This window comes from Ascochyta rabiei, chromosome 18 (genome assembly GCF_004011695.2).
Source record: "Ascochyta rabiei chromosome 18, complete sequence".
In the NCBI taxonomy this organism is placed as follows: Eukaryota; Fungi; Ascomycota; class Dothideomycetes; order Pleosporales; family Didymellaceae; genus Ascochyta; species Ascochyta rabiei.
The window spans coordinates 1,230,433-1,243,830 of record NC_082422.1 but is presented as its reverse complement, the minus strand read 5'-3'; the positions used below and the strand labels follow the sequence as shown (position 1 = coordinate 1,243,830).

Here is a 13,398-nt window from a genome sequence, read left to right as displayed (position 1 = left end):
TCTGCTCTTACCGCATCTGACCTTGTCCTATACCAGCTCACATCTTCGACTATTCTGTATCATCCAGCGTTCGTTTTCCATCCCTTTATTTCGTCTCGCCCTGGATGGTCGCAACAATCTTCCTCGAGTGCTTCATGTCCCTGAACTCCAAGTACCAGATGCCCTGCCATGTACCTGTGTTCAGCCTGCCGTTTGTGATGGGAATCGTAACGCTCGCACCCACAAGCGCAGACTTGACGTGTGCCTATCCATGTATTAGCATCCCATCTCAAAACCATTCTCTCTCCAACTCAGCCCTCTCCATCCTCACCAAGCAGAACCGAGCAAACTCACAGGCATATCATCACTCCCTTCAGCATCATGGCGATACAGCCCCTGTCCCTTCTTATCCTCGGGCACAATCCTGTCCAGCGCCGTGCTCATATCCGCGCGCACATCCTCGTCGTAGTTCTCGTTCAGGCTCAGCGCGCACGACGTGTGTTGGATGAAGAGGTTCAGCAGCCCCGTCTTGTAGTTTTTGATCTCTGGCAGCTCCTTCAGGATCGTGTCGGTCACGAGGTAGGAGCCTCGGCTGCGCGAGGGGAGGGTGAATTGTTTTTGGAACCTGGAGGGGGGTGAGTTGGTGGCGAGAGGGGAAAATGACAGCCGTAGGCTTTACCAAGACATGGTTGGTGCGGTGGTGCAGATGTTTGGCGACGAGCAGAGAACGGTGCTGCGGGGCGCGGCGGCGGGGAAGTAATACGCGGCGAGGGAATTGTAGGGCGCCCAGAGGATGGAGACAAAAGTTCCTGGGAATAGAGAGAGGAGGAAGAAAGCCGCGATGAAGAAGGTGGTTAGTGGGGAGATTGAGCTGTGTTGCTGCGACATTAGGGATTTGGAGCCTGTCGCGGTGCGCGGGATGAGGCTGATGTCATGGTGGGTTGGTGGGGCGCGAATGGGAGATGGGAAGGTGGAGACGAGCGCTAGGGTTTGGTATTCTACTCTAGTAACTGTGCTCTGATACAGTGATACTTCAGTCTCTCAAAACCACCACCTTGACACTTTGCTTGGGTCATTTCCTTGAATACGGCGATGTGCAGCCGGCAGGTTGTCTCAAAGGCAACTGCAGCCCAGCCTCGTCACCTCGTCACTTCGTCTGACCTTCATCACACTCACTCCTTTCGCTCAGACTCAGTCGATTCCATTGAACACAATCCGTTTGATCAAACACAGTCCAGCTTATGAAAGCCATTTTGCATGCTTCAGCTTCACCACATCACAAATACAACAGTCCCTTCACCACTGTTGTCTTGGAATTCGTTCTGAGACTGAGACCAGACCTCTGCAGCAGCAGACCGAGCGTTCAGCAACGCGTCGTATCTTCCGCCAAGGACTATTTCGGGACCTGGCTTCATTGTTTGTGACATCAGAATAGGTTGCGTTGTACACAGAGTTGACAACGCTGTAGATCCACGGTGCTGAAATGCAGGAAAACACTGGGCCCGGAATGGATCCACCGCAATCATTCGAAGTTGCGGCGGCTGTCACGACGTGAGCGGCGCTTTGTCGAGATTTGCTGCAAGCGCTGTGTTCCCAATCTATATCCATCATACCCAGAAGGTCATGTGCCCCCTAGCACTACTTATGTAACGAGTAACTTCCTGACCAAGAGTTTTGCCCAATGCGACATCATGCGAAAGGTCTATGTTGAACTAACAGGAGCTATACCTATGGAAAGGTCCTACTTCCAAAATCATTACTTCAAGTTTGAAGACTTTATACAACTTGCTTTCAGCCAGGGCCGCATCCTTTATAATGTCCACTTGTACTCGGAAGGTGTGTTGGCCGTCGTCTGATAAACCTTGCACTGAGATGAACGCAGAACCTTCAAATCCTCCCAACTCCTATCCTTTATCAGTCAGCGAAGTCTGTCTGGATCCGCGAACCCCGCAATCTATTCGGAGGTTGAAAGGCTGGATTGGCGATTGTGTGAATACTCACGAGCATTGCACAGCTTATGTGAGAGCACATCATGCATTGCCTAAACGTCTCATTCGAGTCGATCCGAGTGCCACCGACAAGCTACGGTTATGTTTGCCGACCAAGCCTGTTCACTATGCTGCATTGACCTACCGCTGGGGCAAGTGTGTGCAACTCACCACTATGCAAGATAACAGCGATTCCTCTCCCTTTCCGTCTAAACTGCCATTACACTAGAAGCTTAACCACACGCTTCTTGCCTTGCTGACTGCATCAGTGTTACCTTCGAATTAATACACCAACCCTCACGGACTGAGAGGTAAGAGGTAAGAGGTTCCAAGATATCTGCTGGTTTCTTGACTTTGTACTCGAGATGAGTAGATACTAAATCGGTGCATGGCTGTGCATGTTTCGTGCTACAGGACTAACCTGACCTATCAGTAATTCGCACTGAGATGGTCGATGTGCGTTCAAAAACATTCTACTGCTTTTCCTGACGGGGATGCGCTTGGCCGGTCAAAAGGCTGTGTTGGCGTCTGTGCGGTGTCCAAGTGCAATGTTACGGTACACCGACCTGGGATCCGTTACTCGATATCCTGGAAACGCAAATGAGGCCGGCTGCGAGAAGAAAAGAGATTGGGCTTCGCCGAAATCATCTCGATCTTTTCTGCGATCTCCAGGACAGACGGTGTGCAGATCCTCGAGATGGATAGTGCGGCGTGTTCGGGATCATGGGATAGGCTCAGGGTGGCCGGCTGAGCCTGGCGTCAGACTTCACTCTTACCCTGGAGGAAGTGCACGAGCAATACGCAATGGAAGTTCGGCGTGTTGTTGATGGTGGAAGAAGTGGAATCACTGCTTGATCACTGTCCCTGTTGCACTCCGATGCTCCAAGACGGGACTAGAAAACGCTTGCTTTGGCGGATGTGGAACAACTGGGTGGTAGCATCGTGCGATTGAATAAACTGTCTGTGTGATAAACCTCTGATTCAAGCTCGTGGGCGTAATGAAAGCGCAAGACCTTTACTTTTAGGCGCGGTGGACTTCCCGCTGATGTGTGTTGCGAATTGAGGACGACAACTACGAGAGAATTTGTAAGATGTTTGGAAAAGTCACAAACAGTGCATTGTTCTTCTCTCGATACATATATACAATCACACGACCACCCTGTTCCCGCGAAATAGTTTATCGTTGGGCGAGCGGCTCATCTGTGACCTTTTGTGCCTCGTTGACTTCAGCTGCGTTTCCCTTAGGTCCAAGGGGGTACGATAGCTGGTCCGCAGGGAGGGATTCGAGGTGTGCGCGGTGGTGCTCGTGAGCCTGGTACGCGTCAGATTCATGTCATAAAATTTCACCCTGCAATTCAGAGCAGACACGGAAGCAACGTACAAATGGAAGACCGCAGTATGTGCACCAGCAGATCTGGGGCTTGTCGGTGTTGATGAAGATCCTGGGGTGGCCGAGGGGTCCGCCTCCACCGTCGCAGGAAACGATGCGCTCGTGCGTCCAGCGAACGGGCTGCTGGTGGATGAGGTCGATAGCAGCGTACGGGCGAGGCTGTGCAATACTTGTTAGCGAGAGTCCCGTCACTCCCTTGAGCCATAATCCCTCCTTTGCTGTCCGCGCCCCGCATATGGCTTCCATTGCACTCTCTGCGCCCGGTTCCTCATTCATGACGTACCTGGTCCTCGATGATGCTCTGCTCGAACCTCGGGCCGCTCATGGCAACCTCCCTAGGCTGCTGGCTCCTGCTCCAGATTCCTTGACGGTTGGGGGCTTGCTGCTTCCTCAGCTTCTCGCCCTGCTCGACGCTCTCCTGCAGGACCTTGTCGAAAGAGCCCTCCGAGGACGTGGCGGTCGCATTGGTCTTGGAAATGGTCGGCACTTCTTTGCGCGCGACGGGGTCGTTGGCGGGCACTTCGGCTTTGTTCTGCGACGAGTAGGTGGCCCGGAAGGATGGCTTGGCGAGGCGCAGGGCGCTGCGCGCGCGGAGGGTTCGGGAGAGCATTGCGTGTAGTGAGGCGGAGGGCGACCTGCTGGAAGTGCTGGGGTAGGCGTCGTGATATGATGAGGTTGTTCGAGCTTCGCGATGCGCCAAGAACGTGTTATGTAAGCGCGACGTTCATTGGCTCAGGCTGCGCTGCACCTTCCACCGTTGATTGTGGACAATTACATGGTATACTCAATCCATCAAGGATTACACTAAAACGGTGATCTCGATCAAATTCGAGAACTCTTTTATCCTGTGTCACTGTACTCCGCAGCGACATTACATAAGAAGTGATTCATTTTGTCCACCTTCGAATACGCCTACGCAAGCGGAACTGGACTTCGTCGTGAACCCACTTGATTACGAAGATATATTCATTGCACTTGAAACGTCCACGCAGAAGATTGAACGTGCTGAGTTGGAGGCCCATCAGAACTCAACATCGACGATCCGGAGATCCGCCGGATGTGAATGACCGGCTCTCCTCGACAGCCGAATCCTTCGATATATCACACTTGAACACCCTAATATCAGATAGCTCGATAACCAAACCCACCCACCCACCTCACCATGGTCACCTCAATACCCAACGACATCTTCCAGTTCGGCACAACCGCCGCCACAGCAGCCGGCTTCAACCAGGGCCAACCACGCACAGCCGACCTCACGTCCCACGGCACCGACGGCATTGGAAGCTACGAAGACGGCAAGCTCATGATCCTGAACAACGGCGAAGCGTACGCCTTATCGAGCGACAACAAGGCCGCACCAGCGCCCATGGACGCCCGCCTCCCCTTCGCAATGGTCACCATCTTCCGCCCCACGTTCCGCATGGAGGTACCGTCTCTCGACATGGAGAGTCTAGACGACCTGCTCTCGAGCCCGAAACTAGCTCACGCCAGAGCCGTGAACACGCTAGCGCCGTTCAAGGTCGTGGGCATGTTCAAGTCCGTTGAGTTCACCGATGGCGGGGAGCAGCACCACAAGAAGGGCATCGTTTTCGGCTTCGTGGTGCCGGCTTGGATGAAGGGGATTAGTGGGCCCAGGATACATGCGCATTTCTTGGCTGATTCGGGTGAGGTTGGTGGCAAGGTGGTTGATTTTGAGACGGAGGTCGCAACCTTGAGCTTTGCTAAGACGGGGCGCTTTCATTTGGGGTTCTCCCAGAGTCAGGATTGGGAGGATGTAAGACTGTGAGGATTCGTCTGGTAGGTGGAACGATTCTGCAATCACATACAATTAAGGAGGAGCAAGTAAAAGTGAGGTGTTGACGGAGATTCTAGTTGAGGCCGCGAAGCTACTCTATGACAAATCCGCTGTGGTGGTCGATAACGTTCCCACTTCATCCACCACACTCATTTAATAGCCTCTACAGACTCATCATCCGACACAGCCTTACGCTCATCGACTGGTCGCTCTGGCACGATGAACGTTGCCGCGAAAGTCGACGGTATGGTAACTGAGAACATGACAAAGGCAATGATCAGGTTGATCATGGGCTTGATCTTGGCCGCCCCAATGCCAAATGCCAGACAAGATCCAACAGACTCAAAAGACCGGAGCAGACCCACAGCTAGAGTCAGCGTCTCGATGTCGTCGAAGAAAGCTCCGAGGATCCAGTACACAAACATGTAATGCGACTCGTTCATGAAGCTGTGAATTGGTTAGCAGAGGCGCGTTAGTACTCGTGAGCAAAGCTTACCGGAACAGCACGTTCACTGCGAAGCCGCGACCGAATCCGGGAAGATCCCAATCCAAAGTGACCTTCGGGACTGCTTCGGAGTACAGCTTCTCATTAGCAACTTGCCATCCAAACAGCGCCAGCATCAGCACTGAGAAGAAGGTCCAGGTTATCTTTGCTAGGGCTGGGCGGCTGAAGTACGTCGTGTCGTAAAGCCAGCCCCACAAGAGGTTCGCTATGGTGGCAGCGACGCCTGAAGTCAATGAGCCGAGAGTTCGGGCGCGGACTGAGAAGTACCTGGTGAGGTAGATACCCTGATAGGTGTTGTTCCAGTTGAAGCCGATCATGACGGGAATGAGAAGGTAGAAGCGTCGATCTGTGAGCAACGCCCACCATTTCGACACTTCCTTCATGACAACCTTGTTCTTCGTCGGATCCGGTACCTTGCGGCCGTCACGGTGGATGACCTTCTGTGGTGGTGAGACAAGAAGGGCGAGTGGAAGCCCCAGACATTGCAGTGCAATAAGGACGATGTATGTTGTGTACCCGACCTTGCCTCTTTGTCCGCTTTTGTAGTTCAGAGACAGCTGAATCGATGAGCCAATCAGCTGGCCGAGCTCTCGCAGTCCGAGCCAAATGCCCGTGAACTTTCCACGATCTTTAATGTCTGCGTAGCCCAGTGCGATCGCACCCTCAGAGGCCCAGAGAGCTGACGCTGCGAGTCCGCAGGTAGCGCCGCCAAACAAGACAAACCACTCAGTACCGTAACGATTGTTGACGTATAGCGAGGCGGAGTAAGGCGCGTACCCTAGGGTTCCCAGAATCAAGACGTTCTTCAAACCAAACTTATTCGCAAGAATGGCGAAGATCGAGCAGCCAAAGACCATGATACCGAAAGTCAGGGAATTGGCACCGTTGACGAGGTAAGGTTCCTGTTGGCCGCCAGCTCCAACATCTACTTTCTGTCAGACGTTATCCTTGCTATAACTTGCTCGGAGTCTTACTGTTCAGTGCGTTCCAGATTCCAGGCTGGGTAAACGAAATAAGTCCCACGATGATAACATTGAAGAGTGGACTTCGATACCAACGCGTAAAGCGTGAAACAGTTTTCGTGACTTGCTCGCCCTGCGATTGTTCAACTTCCGGTTCGACAACCTTGTTAGCCATCTTGGGTGAGGGCAGGCTTCATCATGAGTGCTGCTGCACGCACTTCCCTTTTATAAAAACCCCAATACCTCATGTTTCTAGACAAAATCCGTGCATTGTGAGGCTTGATAACGTGTGATCGACAAGTCATGAGTAAATTACCTGAATAGGCTAGCCGGATGTCGTTATTGGTGCATGGATGGCACAATCGACCTCCAAAAGGTATACCAAGCGACTACCAAGCTTGTGGAAACAACATTTGCAGTCTGCCAAGTACACATGCTCCTTGCAGAGCGCTCCGTTGACCAGAGCGCTTGCTAAAATTTGCAATAGCCTTATCTCACAGACCGCTCAAGGCGCGCTCGGCTCCAAACTTCCAGTAACCTTGTTTCTTGCCCAGGCCTTTCTGTGGAAGCATCATTGGTCGAGTAATGTGGAGGCGCAGCAGACAGCTTCCTTGGTGCACCTTACGCTTGTATGAGCATGCTGTGAGATGCACTACCGAAGAAAAACATTCGTCGTCTCGCGCAGAGGATCAGAAGATGGAGAGCTGCTACATGCGTGAGATGGTAGAAGTAGAAGTGGAAAGTGCTCTGGTCTACATGACTCAGCGATGGCTTGGCACGCTAGCGTATCTGAGTGGCAGTCAACGCGTCGTGACGCGACCTTCATCTCCATAGTACAATTCAGCTACCATCAGTTGCATCATTTTATTTGTAGTACTGTTCCACCACTCATTCGGGGATTGCGTGGTCTTTGGCATCGACTCCAGCCTTCCAGCGGTACTTCGACGCGACATGCTCGTCCAGTGGGCCCTTCTGCCCTGGCTTTCCATAGAAGTTCTCTCGGTACGTGCCTCCCGGAACAGCGTAATCATCCCAGAACAAACCCCTCGCTCTCAATTCCGGCAGTAAAAGCTCAATGATATCTTTGAACGATTGCGGGAACAAGGCGTAAGCGAAATTGAATCCGTCAACATCAGCCTCGTCAACCCAGGTCTGCAGTCCGTCTACCACCTGAGCCGGTGTCCCCACGATGATGGGACCATTTCCACCAATGCTCACGTGCTCAGCAACGGTATGCTTTGTCCACTTCGATGTTCCGGGAGAGAACTTCGCATATGCCTCCACAGTCGATCTCACGGCGTTGCTCTCAACCTGTCGAAGCTCTTCATCGTCGCCATACTTGCCAAGATCGATACCTGTCCACCCGCAGAAAAGAGCCAGTGCACCATCGAGCGAGGCATACTTGCGGTAATCAGCCAGTTTGGTTTGGGCCTCTTCTTCGGTCCGCCCGATAATTGGAGTCACAAGCGCCAGGACCTTGATGTTGTTTCTGTCTCTACCGTGTTGCGATGCTGCTAACTCCCTAATCTCTGCAATACTTTTCGCGGGCACTTGATTGCTGTGGTTAGCTTGCTGCATATCCCGAAGAAGAATTTCTGAACTTACCCGAGGGGCTGAAGGCACTGACAAATATAGCTTCCGCGCTTTCGGCAGCGAATTTCTTACCAGCCTTGGAGGTTCCAGCTTGAAGAAGCAGCGGGGTGCGCTGCGGGCTTGGCTGACAGATATGAGGTCCAGGGACTGTGAAGTATTTGCCCTTGTGGTTGATCTCGCGGACCCGCTCTGGAACTGTGTACACCCCCTTCTCGCGGTCAAGCACAACCGCATCGTCACGCCATGACGACTCGAACAGCTTGTACATCACTCTCACGTACTCTTCAGCTTGAGCATATCTTTCTTCGTGCTGCCAGAGTCAGCTCTGCTCTTCTGTACCATGGTGGAACTCACTGCCACCTGCTCCTTGAAGCCCATGTTACGGGCAGCGGAGTCGAGGTAACTGGTAACAATCTGCAGGTTGTTTAGTTCCACGTTTCACAAAACCGCAACCATGACCTACGTTCCATCCCAATCTAGCTTGTTAGCAGCTGTCGGAGTACATTGTAAAAATTGTACGTACCGGCCCTTCGATAGATGATCAACGGTTGATAGCCGGCGAGCCAAGTGGTAAGGCTGCTCGTACGTGGTCGACACTGTTACGCCAAAACCAATGCTCTTTGTCGCTGCTGCCATTGCGCTTACAACACTGAGCGGTTCGTTGACGGGCCATTGCGCGCCAGAGATCTTCGCGGCATCGAGGTTGCCGTTGTAAACCTTATCGTTTGTTAAGACCAAGCTCTGCGCCTCGGTCCATTTCAAAACTCACATCATAGCCACCGAGAACATCGGCAATGAAGATTCCGTGGAACTTGGCCTCTTCCAGGAGCTTTGCAAGTTCGACCCAATGCTCCACGTCGCCGAACTCGTGCGAGTGATCTTCTGGATGCCTCCATAGTCCAGGAGACTGATGGCCACTACCTGTTGGTTCATTCAGAAGTCAGTCTATCGTCTTACCAAAACGGACAGAAGGAAGCGTTTGTCAAGCGGGGAAGTGTGTCGCGTCAGACGGAGATGACGTTGGTTGACGCGAGGTCACGTGGACTTACACATCTCCACGAACGCGTTCACTATCCATTTCTTCGGGGGTGCCATGATTTCGTGTATTCCCAAGAAGATGTCGTGCTCTCGAGTTGTGTTATTCTGTGCTTACTGAGGCTTGCATAGATACATATGATTCCGATGTCGCTGTCGACGTTGCTTCGATTTGATGGGGCAGATGGTGTGCTCATGGTCTCCATTCACGCAATCGCTTATCTTCCAATCCCAACACAAATCAGCGTCGCGTAACAGAACACGGATTCGTACCGCTCTTCGTCTCTAACACGCTTCTCTTTAGGTTCCTCGATTTACCCACGTTTTAGTGCGACTCTAGCAGCCTGTTGTAGCCGTTCTTCTCCTTTGCAGTTACCACGCCATTAGACCCCACAATGCCGACATAAAGGTCCCCGTGAAGAGGCCGTAGACACCGAGGCGGGTCATGTTTGTATGCATGTATCGCACTAGCTCCTGCACTGACCAATCTGCAATATGACGATGTCCGGGAATGCCCTTTCAGTCGTTCTGAGCAAGGACGCTAGGCTGCGGTCACATCCTATGACCTCCTTGGGTCATACTTCAACTTTTTTGTCCCATCACAACTGCCGTGATCATACCGTATTCGCGTCTTCAGACTCCTCTGTACTCACAACATCATGGTTCCGTGGCGATGGCGACCCAAGAGTATCTCAAAAGCACCTGCAGAAGTCAGTAAACAGGCCACTGCAGACAATGTACAGAACCAGTTTCAGCGCAAGAAAATAGACACACCACATCCAGAACAACAATCTGCATTGCTACTGCACGCGATTCGCCAACCATATGAAGTGGCTGTGGATCACGCTGTTCCGGAAATACAGCACGACTCCGAGCTGCTAGTCAAGGTCACTGCGGTAGGACTGAATCCAATCGACTGGAAAGCGCCGTGAGTACGATCTCTGAACCCAGAATCGCAATTTCAACACTATCTGAACGGTAATGGGTTTGAAACTGACAGCGAACCAGTGACTACAACTTCGGAATACCAGTATTACCGTATGTTTCCGGGCGAGAACTCTCGGGCATCGTTGTGAAAGCACCGAAAGCTCCAGATTCTCGTATACGCGAAGGCGATGTCGTTACTATTCCCTCGACGGACTATCGCGACCTGCGAAAAGCTGCGTTTCAAGAATACAGCATTGCATCATCTTTCAATACTATTCGTCTTCCACACAACATCTCGGCGGAGTCGGGAAGTATCCTGGGTGTAGCCTTTGTGTCTGCAGTATTGGCATTAGGTATATGCATGGGTGTCAGCTTCGAAGACATCGAAGACGGTCCGGATCTATTGAAGATTGTGCGCAACATTGACCCGGAGAGGTTACCAGTGGACATAAGAAAGGAGTGTCTCGAGAGCATTAGCGAGGACGATCGAGCTAAAGCTAAAGATTATCTTGTCATTTGGGGCGGCAGCTCCACAAGCGCACATCTCACAAAGCAAATTGCAAGACTGTTCGGCCTCAAGATCGTCTCTATCGTCGATACCGCAAAACATGGAGTGCGGCTGTCTTCGAACGTGACTACACGTCCGGACCTACTCGTGGACTCGCATGACCCGGAACGAGCGATCGACATCATCAAGCGAGCAACAAAGGGTAGCGCACGTTTTGGCTTCGATACACAGGGTAAAGAATCTGCCGCTCAGCTCCTGCGATCGCTGGCATCCTCCACCTCGCCCATCTCTTCCCTGCCAAAGGATGCGCAAAACTACGAACGGAAAGACTCGAAACTTCCAACTCCACCATCGACACCGTTGGAGTCTGCGGAAGATGGTCTGCGGTCGCATCTGGTCGGACTGACTGGACTACCTAAGACCGACATACCGGGAGATGTGACACTCCACAATGTGCCTATCAAACTTTACCATGAGATTCCGGAGGTGGGTGAAGCGCTGAGTGCTTGGTGCGAGAAATTGCTTGTCAAAGGACTGTTGGTGCCACCAGACGTCGTTGGAACGGTGGATGGATTGGGCTCCATCAATGAAGGATTGAACAGAATGAGAAGAAGAGAGATCAGTGGCGGCCGATTGGTAGCTGTTTTGCCTTAGTTGGAATGTACGGTCTTGTTCATAAAAGAATAGCTGTATCGGAGCCGACTCAAGGCATCATAACATGATACATGAAGTAGCTTTTGCTTCACAGTCTTACGATCATTCTCGATAGCCATGGTTGCGCCGTGACGCATGAAATATTATACGCTGTTCGTTCTCAATTTCTAATATGTCTAGCCTCTAATGTGCGGTGAGGAAGTTGCGAGCGCAATGATGTCGCCGATACATTCTGTACCATTATCACCTCAGATACCTTCATTTTTCCGGAAGAGTTGCTCAATCTAGGCCTGACTTTCTCTGCTCCACATTTACAATGGTGGACACCACTGGTGCGTCGTCCTTGGCAGCAATCTCATCCTCGAATGTCTTCTTTTCAACACCAAACTCCCTGAGAACCAGCCATGCGGGCCAGATTGCGACCGCCCAGAGCGCGAAGTTCCAGTAGACGGCTCCGACCTCAGCGAACACGGTGACGGAAGTGATGCCATAGCTGATCGCTTGCCATGCAGACTCCGTACCTCTTAGCAAAGCCGCATATCGGATAACCTCAGGCTCGTTTTCCGCAAGCTGACCTATAAAGAAGTACAGAAAGAGGTAGTTGAGTTGGAATCCCACTGTCAGAAAGACGAAGACGGCAAAAGCGCGGCCAAACCCAGCAGATAACCAGTCGTATGTTGGCTGAGTAGAACGGAACTCGGTGACAAGTATGGTGATCCACAGCCACCAAGCACCCTGAAGAGCGGCGATAGACCAAAAGGTGGTGCGAGCACGGAATTTCAGTGGAATAGATGCTCTGTCCAGGTAGCTACCGAGCAAGTTGCCGCATGTCACGGCCACGATTCCCGATAAGAAAGACCCCAGAGCACGTGAGCGCACAGAAAACCAAACTATATTTTGGTCAGCCGACTGAGACTTTCCATTCAAGAAACGTTTGACTTACGGGCCAAATATGTGTTGTAGACGGCCTCGGCGAATACTGCTTGTCCAATCCATAGAACAGTGAGGAGGAATCTCTTCGTGAAGAACAACTTAGTCGTGGCTTTGATCTCGAACCATGGGTTGTTCAGGATTGTCAAGTCAACCTTCTTGCCGTCTTTCCTCTGGACCCGGCTAGGCTTGTTGAGGAAGAGACCAACGAAGGGACCAATGCACTGTAACGCGATGAAAATCAGGTAGACCGTGTAAGACACGCTGCCCGCTTGATCGCGGTCGGCATTGAGTCCAAGGTTGATTGCTCCACCAAGAATCTGACCAGCAAGACGAAAGGTAAGCCAGTATCCAAGTGCTTTGCCTTTGTTCCAGGGCTCGGGATAGGCGATGGCAATGGCGGCCTCGGCCATCCAGAAGACACCTGCCGAGATGCCGCACAACGAGCTTCCGAGGTAGATGAACCACTCGGTTCCGAAGCGGTTGTTCGTGTACACTACACAACATTAGCAGGCATTTGTACGAATGATGTGGGTACTTACAAGCTGCTGCATATGGGGCATATCCGATGCTATCGAAAAGTCAGTATGTCAGTCAGTGTTCGGTTAGAATTCCACTCGCGTTCCAAAGATCAGCGCTCCTTTGATTCCAATGTAGTGAACAATCGCACTGCTGAAGTAGCAGCTAACCACCATCAAGCAGAAAGTGAGCGCGTTGCCAGCGTTGACTAGATGAGGAGACTGAGCCCCTCCTGCACCGAGCGAGTTCATAGCCCCCCAGATACCCGGAGCCGAGAAGTTACAAAGACCAAGTATGGTCATGTTGAAGAACGTGCCGCGATACCATTTTGCTGACAGTGTTAGTGTGGAGAATCTAGAGGAAAGCTGGAGCTTTGCATACTTGGATAGTCGCGCCTTTCAACCTCAACATCGCTTCCGGATTCCAGAGCCGAGTCTTGTGTAGTCATCTTTGACAATGTTTGCAGATCAATTCATGGAAAGATCGAACTAGATATAGTCCTTGAAGTCTTGATATCGTCCTGTAGTGTCGGCAGTACTCACAAAGGGCTAGCAGCTCCCGAAGCCATCATTCATCCAAAGCTTGTAAGCACGCGTCTACATGGCAATTT

At 51.8% G+C, this 13,398-nt stretch overlaps 7 protein-coding genes across 7 annotated transcripts; 2 read left to right on the top strand and 5 right to left on the bottom strand.

The window, feature by feature from the left end:
* Window positions 1–85: 85 nt before the first annotated feature.
* EKO05_0010213 (uncharacterized protein) lies at window positions 86–867 on the bottom strand (the record flags this gene model as incomplete). Its single annotated transcript, XM_038942776.1, has 3 exons — window positions 86–244; window positions 334–604; window positions 659–867. The coding sequence occupies 3 exons, from the start codon at window positions 865–867 to the stop codon at window positions 86–88; spliced, it is 639 nt and encodes a 212-aa protein (XP_038794760.1).
* Window positions 868–3,144: 2,277 nt separating this feature from the next.
* On the bottom strand, window positions 3,145–3,967 carry EKO05_0010212 (uncharacterized protein; the record flags this gene model as incomplete). The annotated part of the gene is made up of 3 exons (XM_038942808.1): window positions 3,145–3,279; window positions 3,349–3,516; window positions 3,641–3,967. 3 exons carry the CDS (start codon window positions 3,965–3,967, stop codon window positions 3,145–3,147), a joined length of 630 nt encoding a protein of 209 aa, XP_038794759.1.
* A 552-nt stretch (window positions 3,968–4,519) lies between these two features.
* Window positions 4,520–5,146, top strand: EKO05_0010211 (uncharacterized protein; the record flags this gene model as incomplete). Its single annotated transcript, XM_038947040.1, has 1 exon — window positions 4,520–5,146. One exon carries the CDS (start codon window positions 4,520–4,522, stop codon window positions 5,144–5,146), a length of 627 nt encoding a protein of 208 aa, XP_038794758.1.
* A 158-nt stretch (window positions 5,147–5,304) lies between these two features.
* Window positions 5,305–6,797, bottom strand: EKO05_0010210 (uncharacterized protein; the record flags this gene model as incomplete). The annotated part of the gene is made up of 3 exons (XM_038942826.1): window positions 5,305–5,602; window positions 5,652–6,585; window positions 6,635–6,797. 3 exons carry the CDS (start codon window positions 6,795–6,797, stop codon window positions 5,305–5,307), a joined length of 1,395 nt encoding a protein of 464 aa, XP_038794757.1.
* A 713-nt stretch (window positions 6,798–7,510) lies between these two features.
* On the bottom strand, window positions 7,511–9,310 carry EKO05_0010209 (Alkanesulfonate monooxygenase; the record flags this gene model as incomplete). The annotated part of the gene is made up of 7 exons (XM_038942813.1): window positions 7,511–8,172; window positions 8,228–8,525; window positions 8,570–8,629; window positions 8,679–8,691; window positions 8,739–8,932; window positions 8,985–9,136; window positions 9,265–9,310. 7 exons carry the CDS (start codon window positions 9,308–9,310, stop codon window positions 7,511–7,513), a joined length of 1,425 nt encoding a protein of 474 aa, XP_038794756.1.
* A 599-nt stretch (window positions 9,311–9,909) lies between these two features.
* Window positions 9,910–11,339, top strand: EKO05_0010208 (uncharacterized protein; the record flags this gene model as incomplete). The annotated part of the gene is made up of 2 exons (XM_038943001.1): window positions 9,910–10,178; window positions 10,259–11,339. The coding sequence occupies 2 exons, from the start codon at window positions 9,910–9,912 to the stop codon at window positions 11,337–11,339; spliced, it is 1,350 nt and encodes a 449-aa protein (XP_038794755.1).
* Window positions 11,340–11,618: 279 nt separating this feature from the next.
* On the bottom strand, window positions 11,619–12,682 carry EKO05_0010207 (uncharacterized protein; the record flags this gene model as incomplete). The annotated part of the gene is made up of 2 exons (XM_038942960.2): window positions 11,619–12,229; window positions 12,283–12,682. The coding sequence occupies 2 exons, from the start codon at window positions 12,680–12,682 to the stop codon at window positions 11,619–11,621; spliced, it is 1,011 nt and encodes a 336-aa protein (XP_038794754.2).
* Window positions 12,683–13,398: the final 716 nt, after the last annotated feature.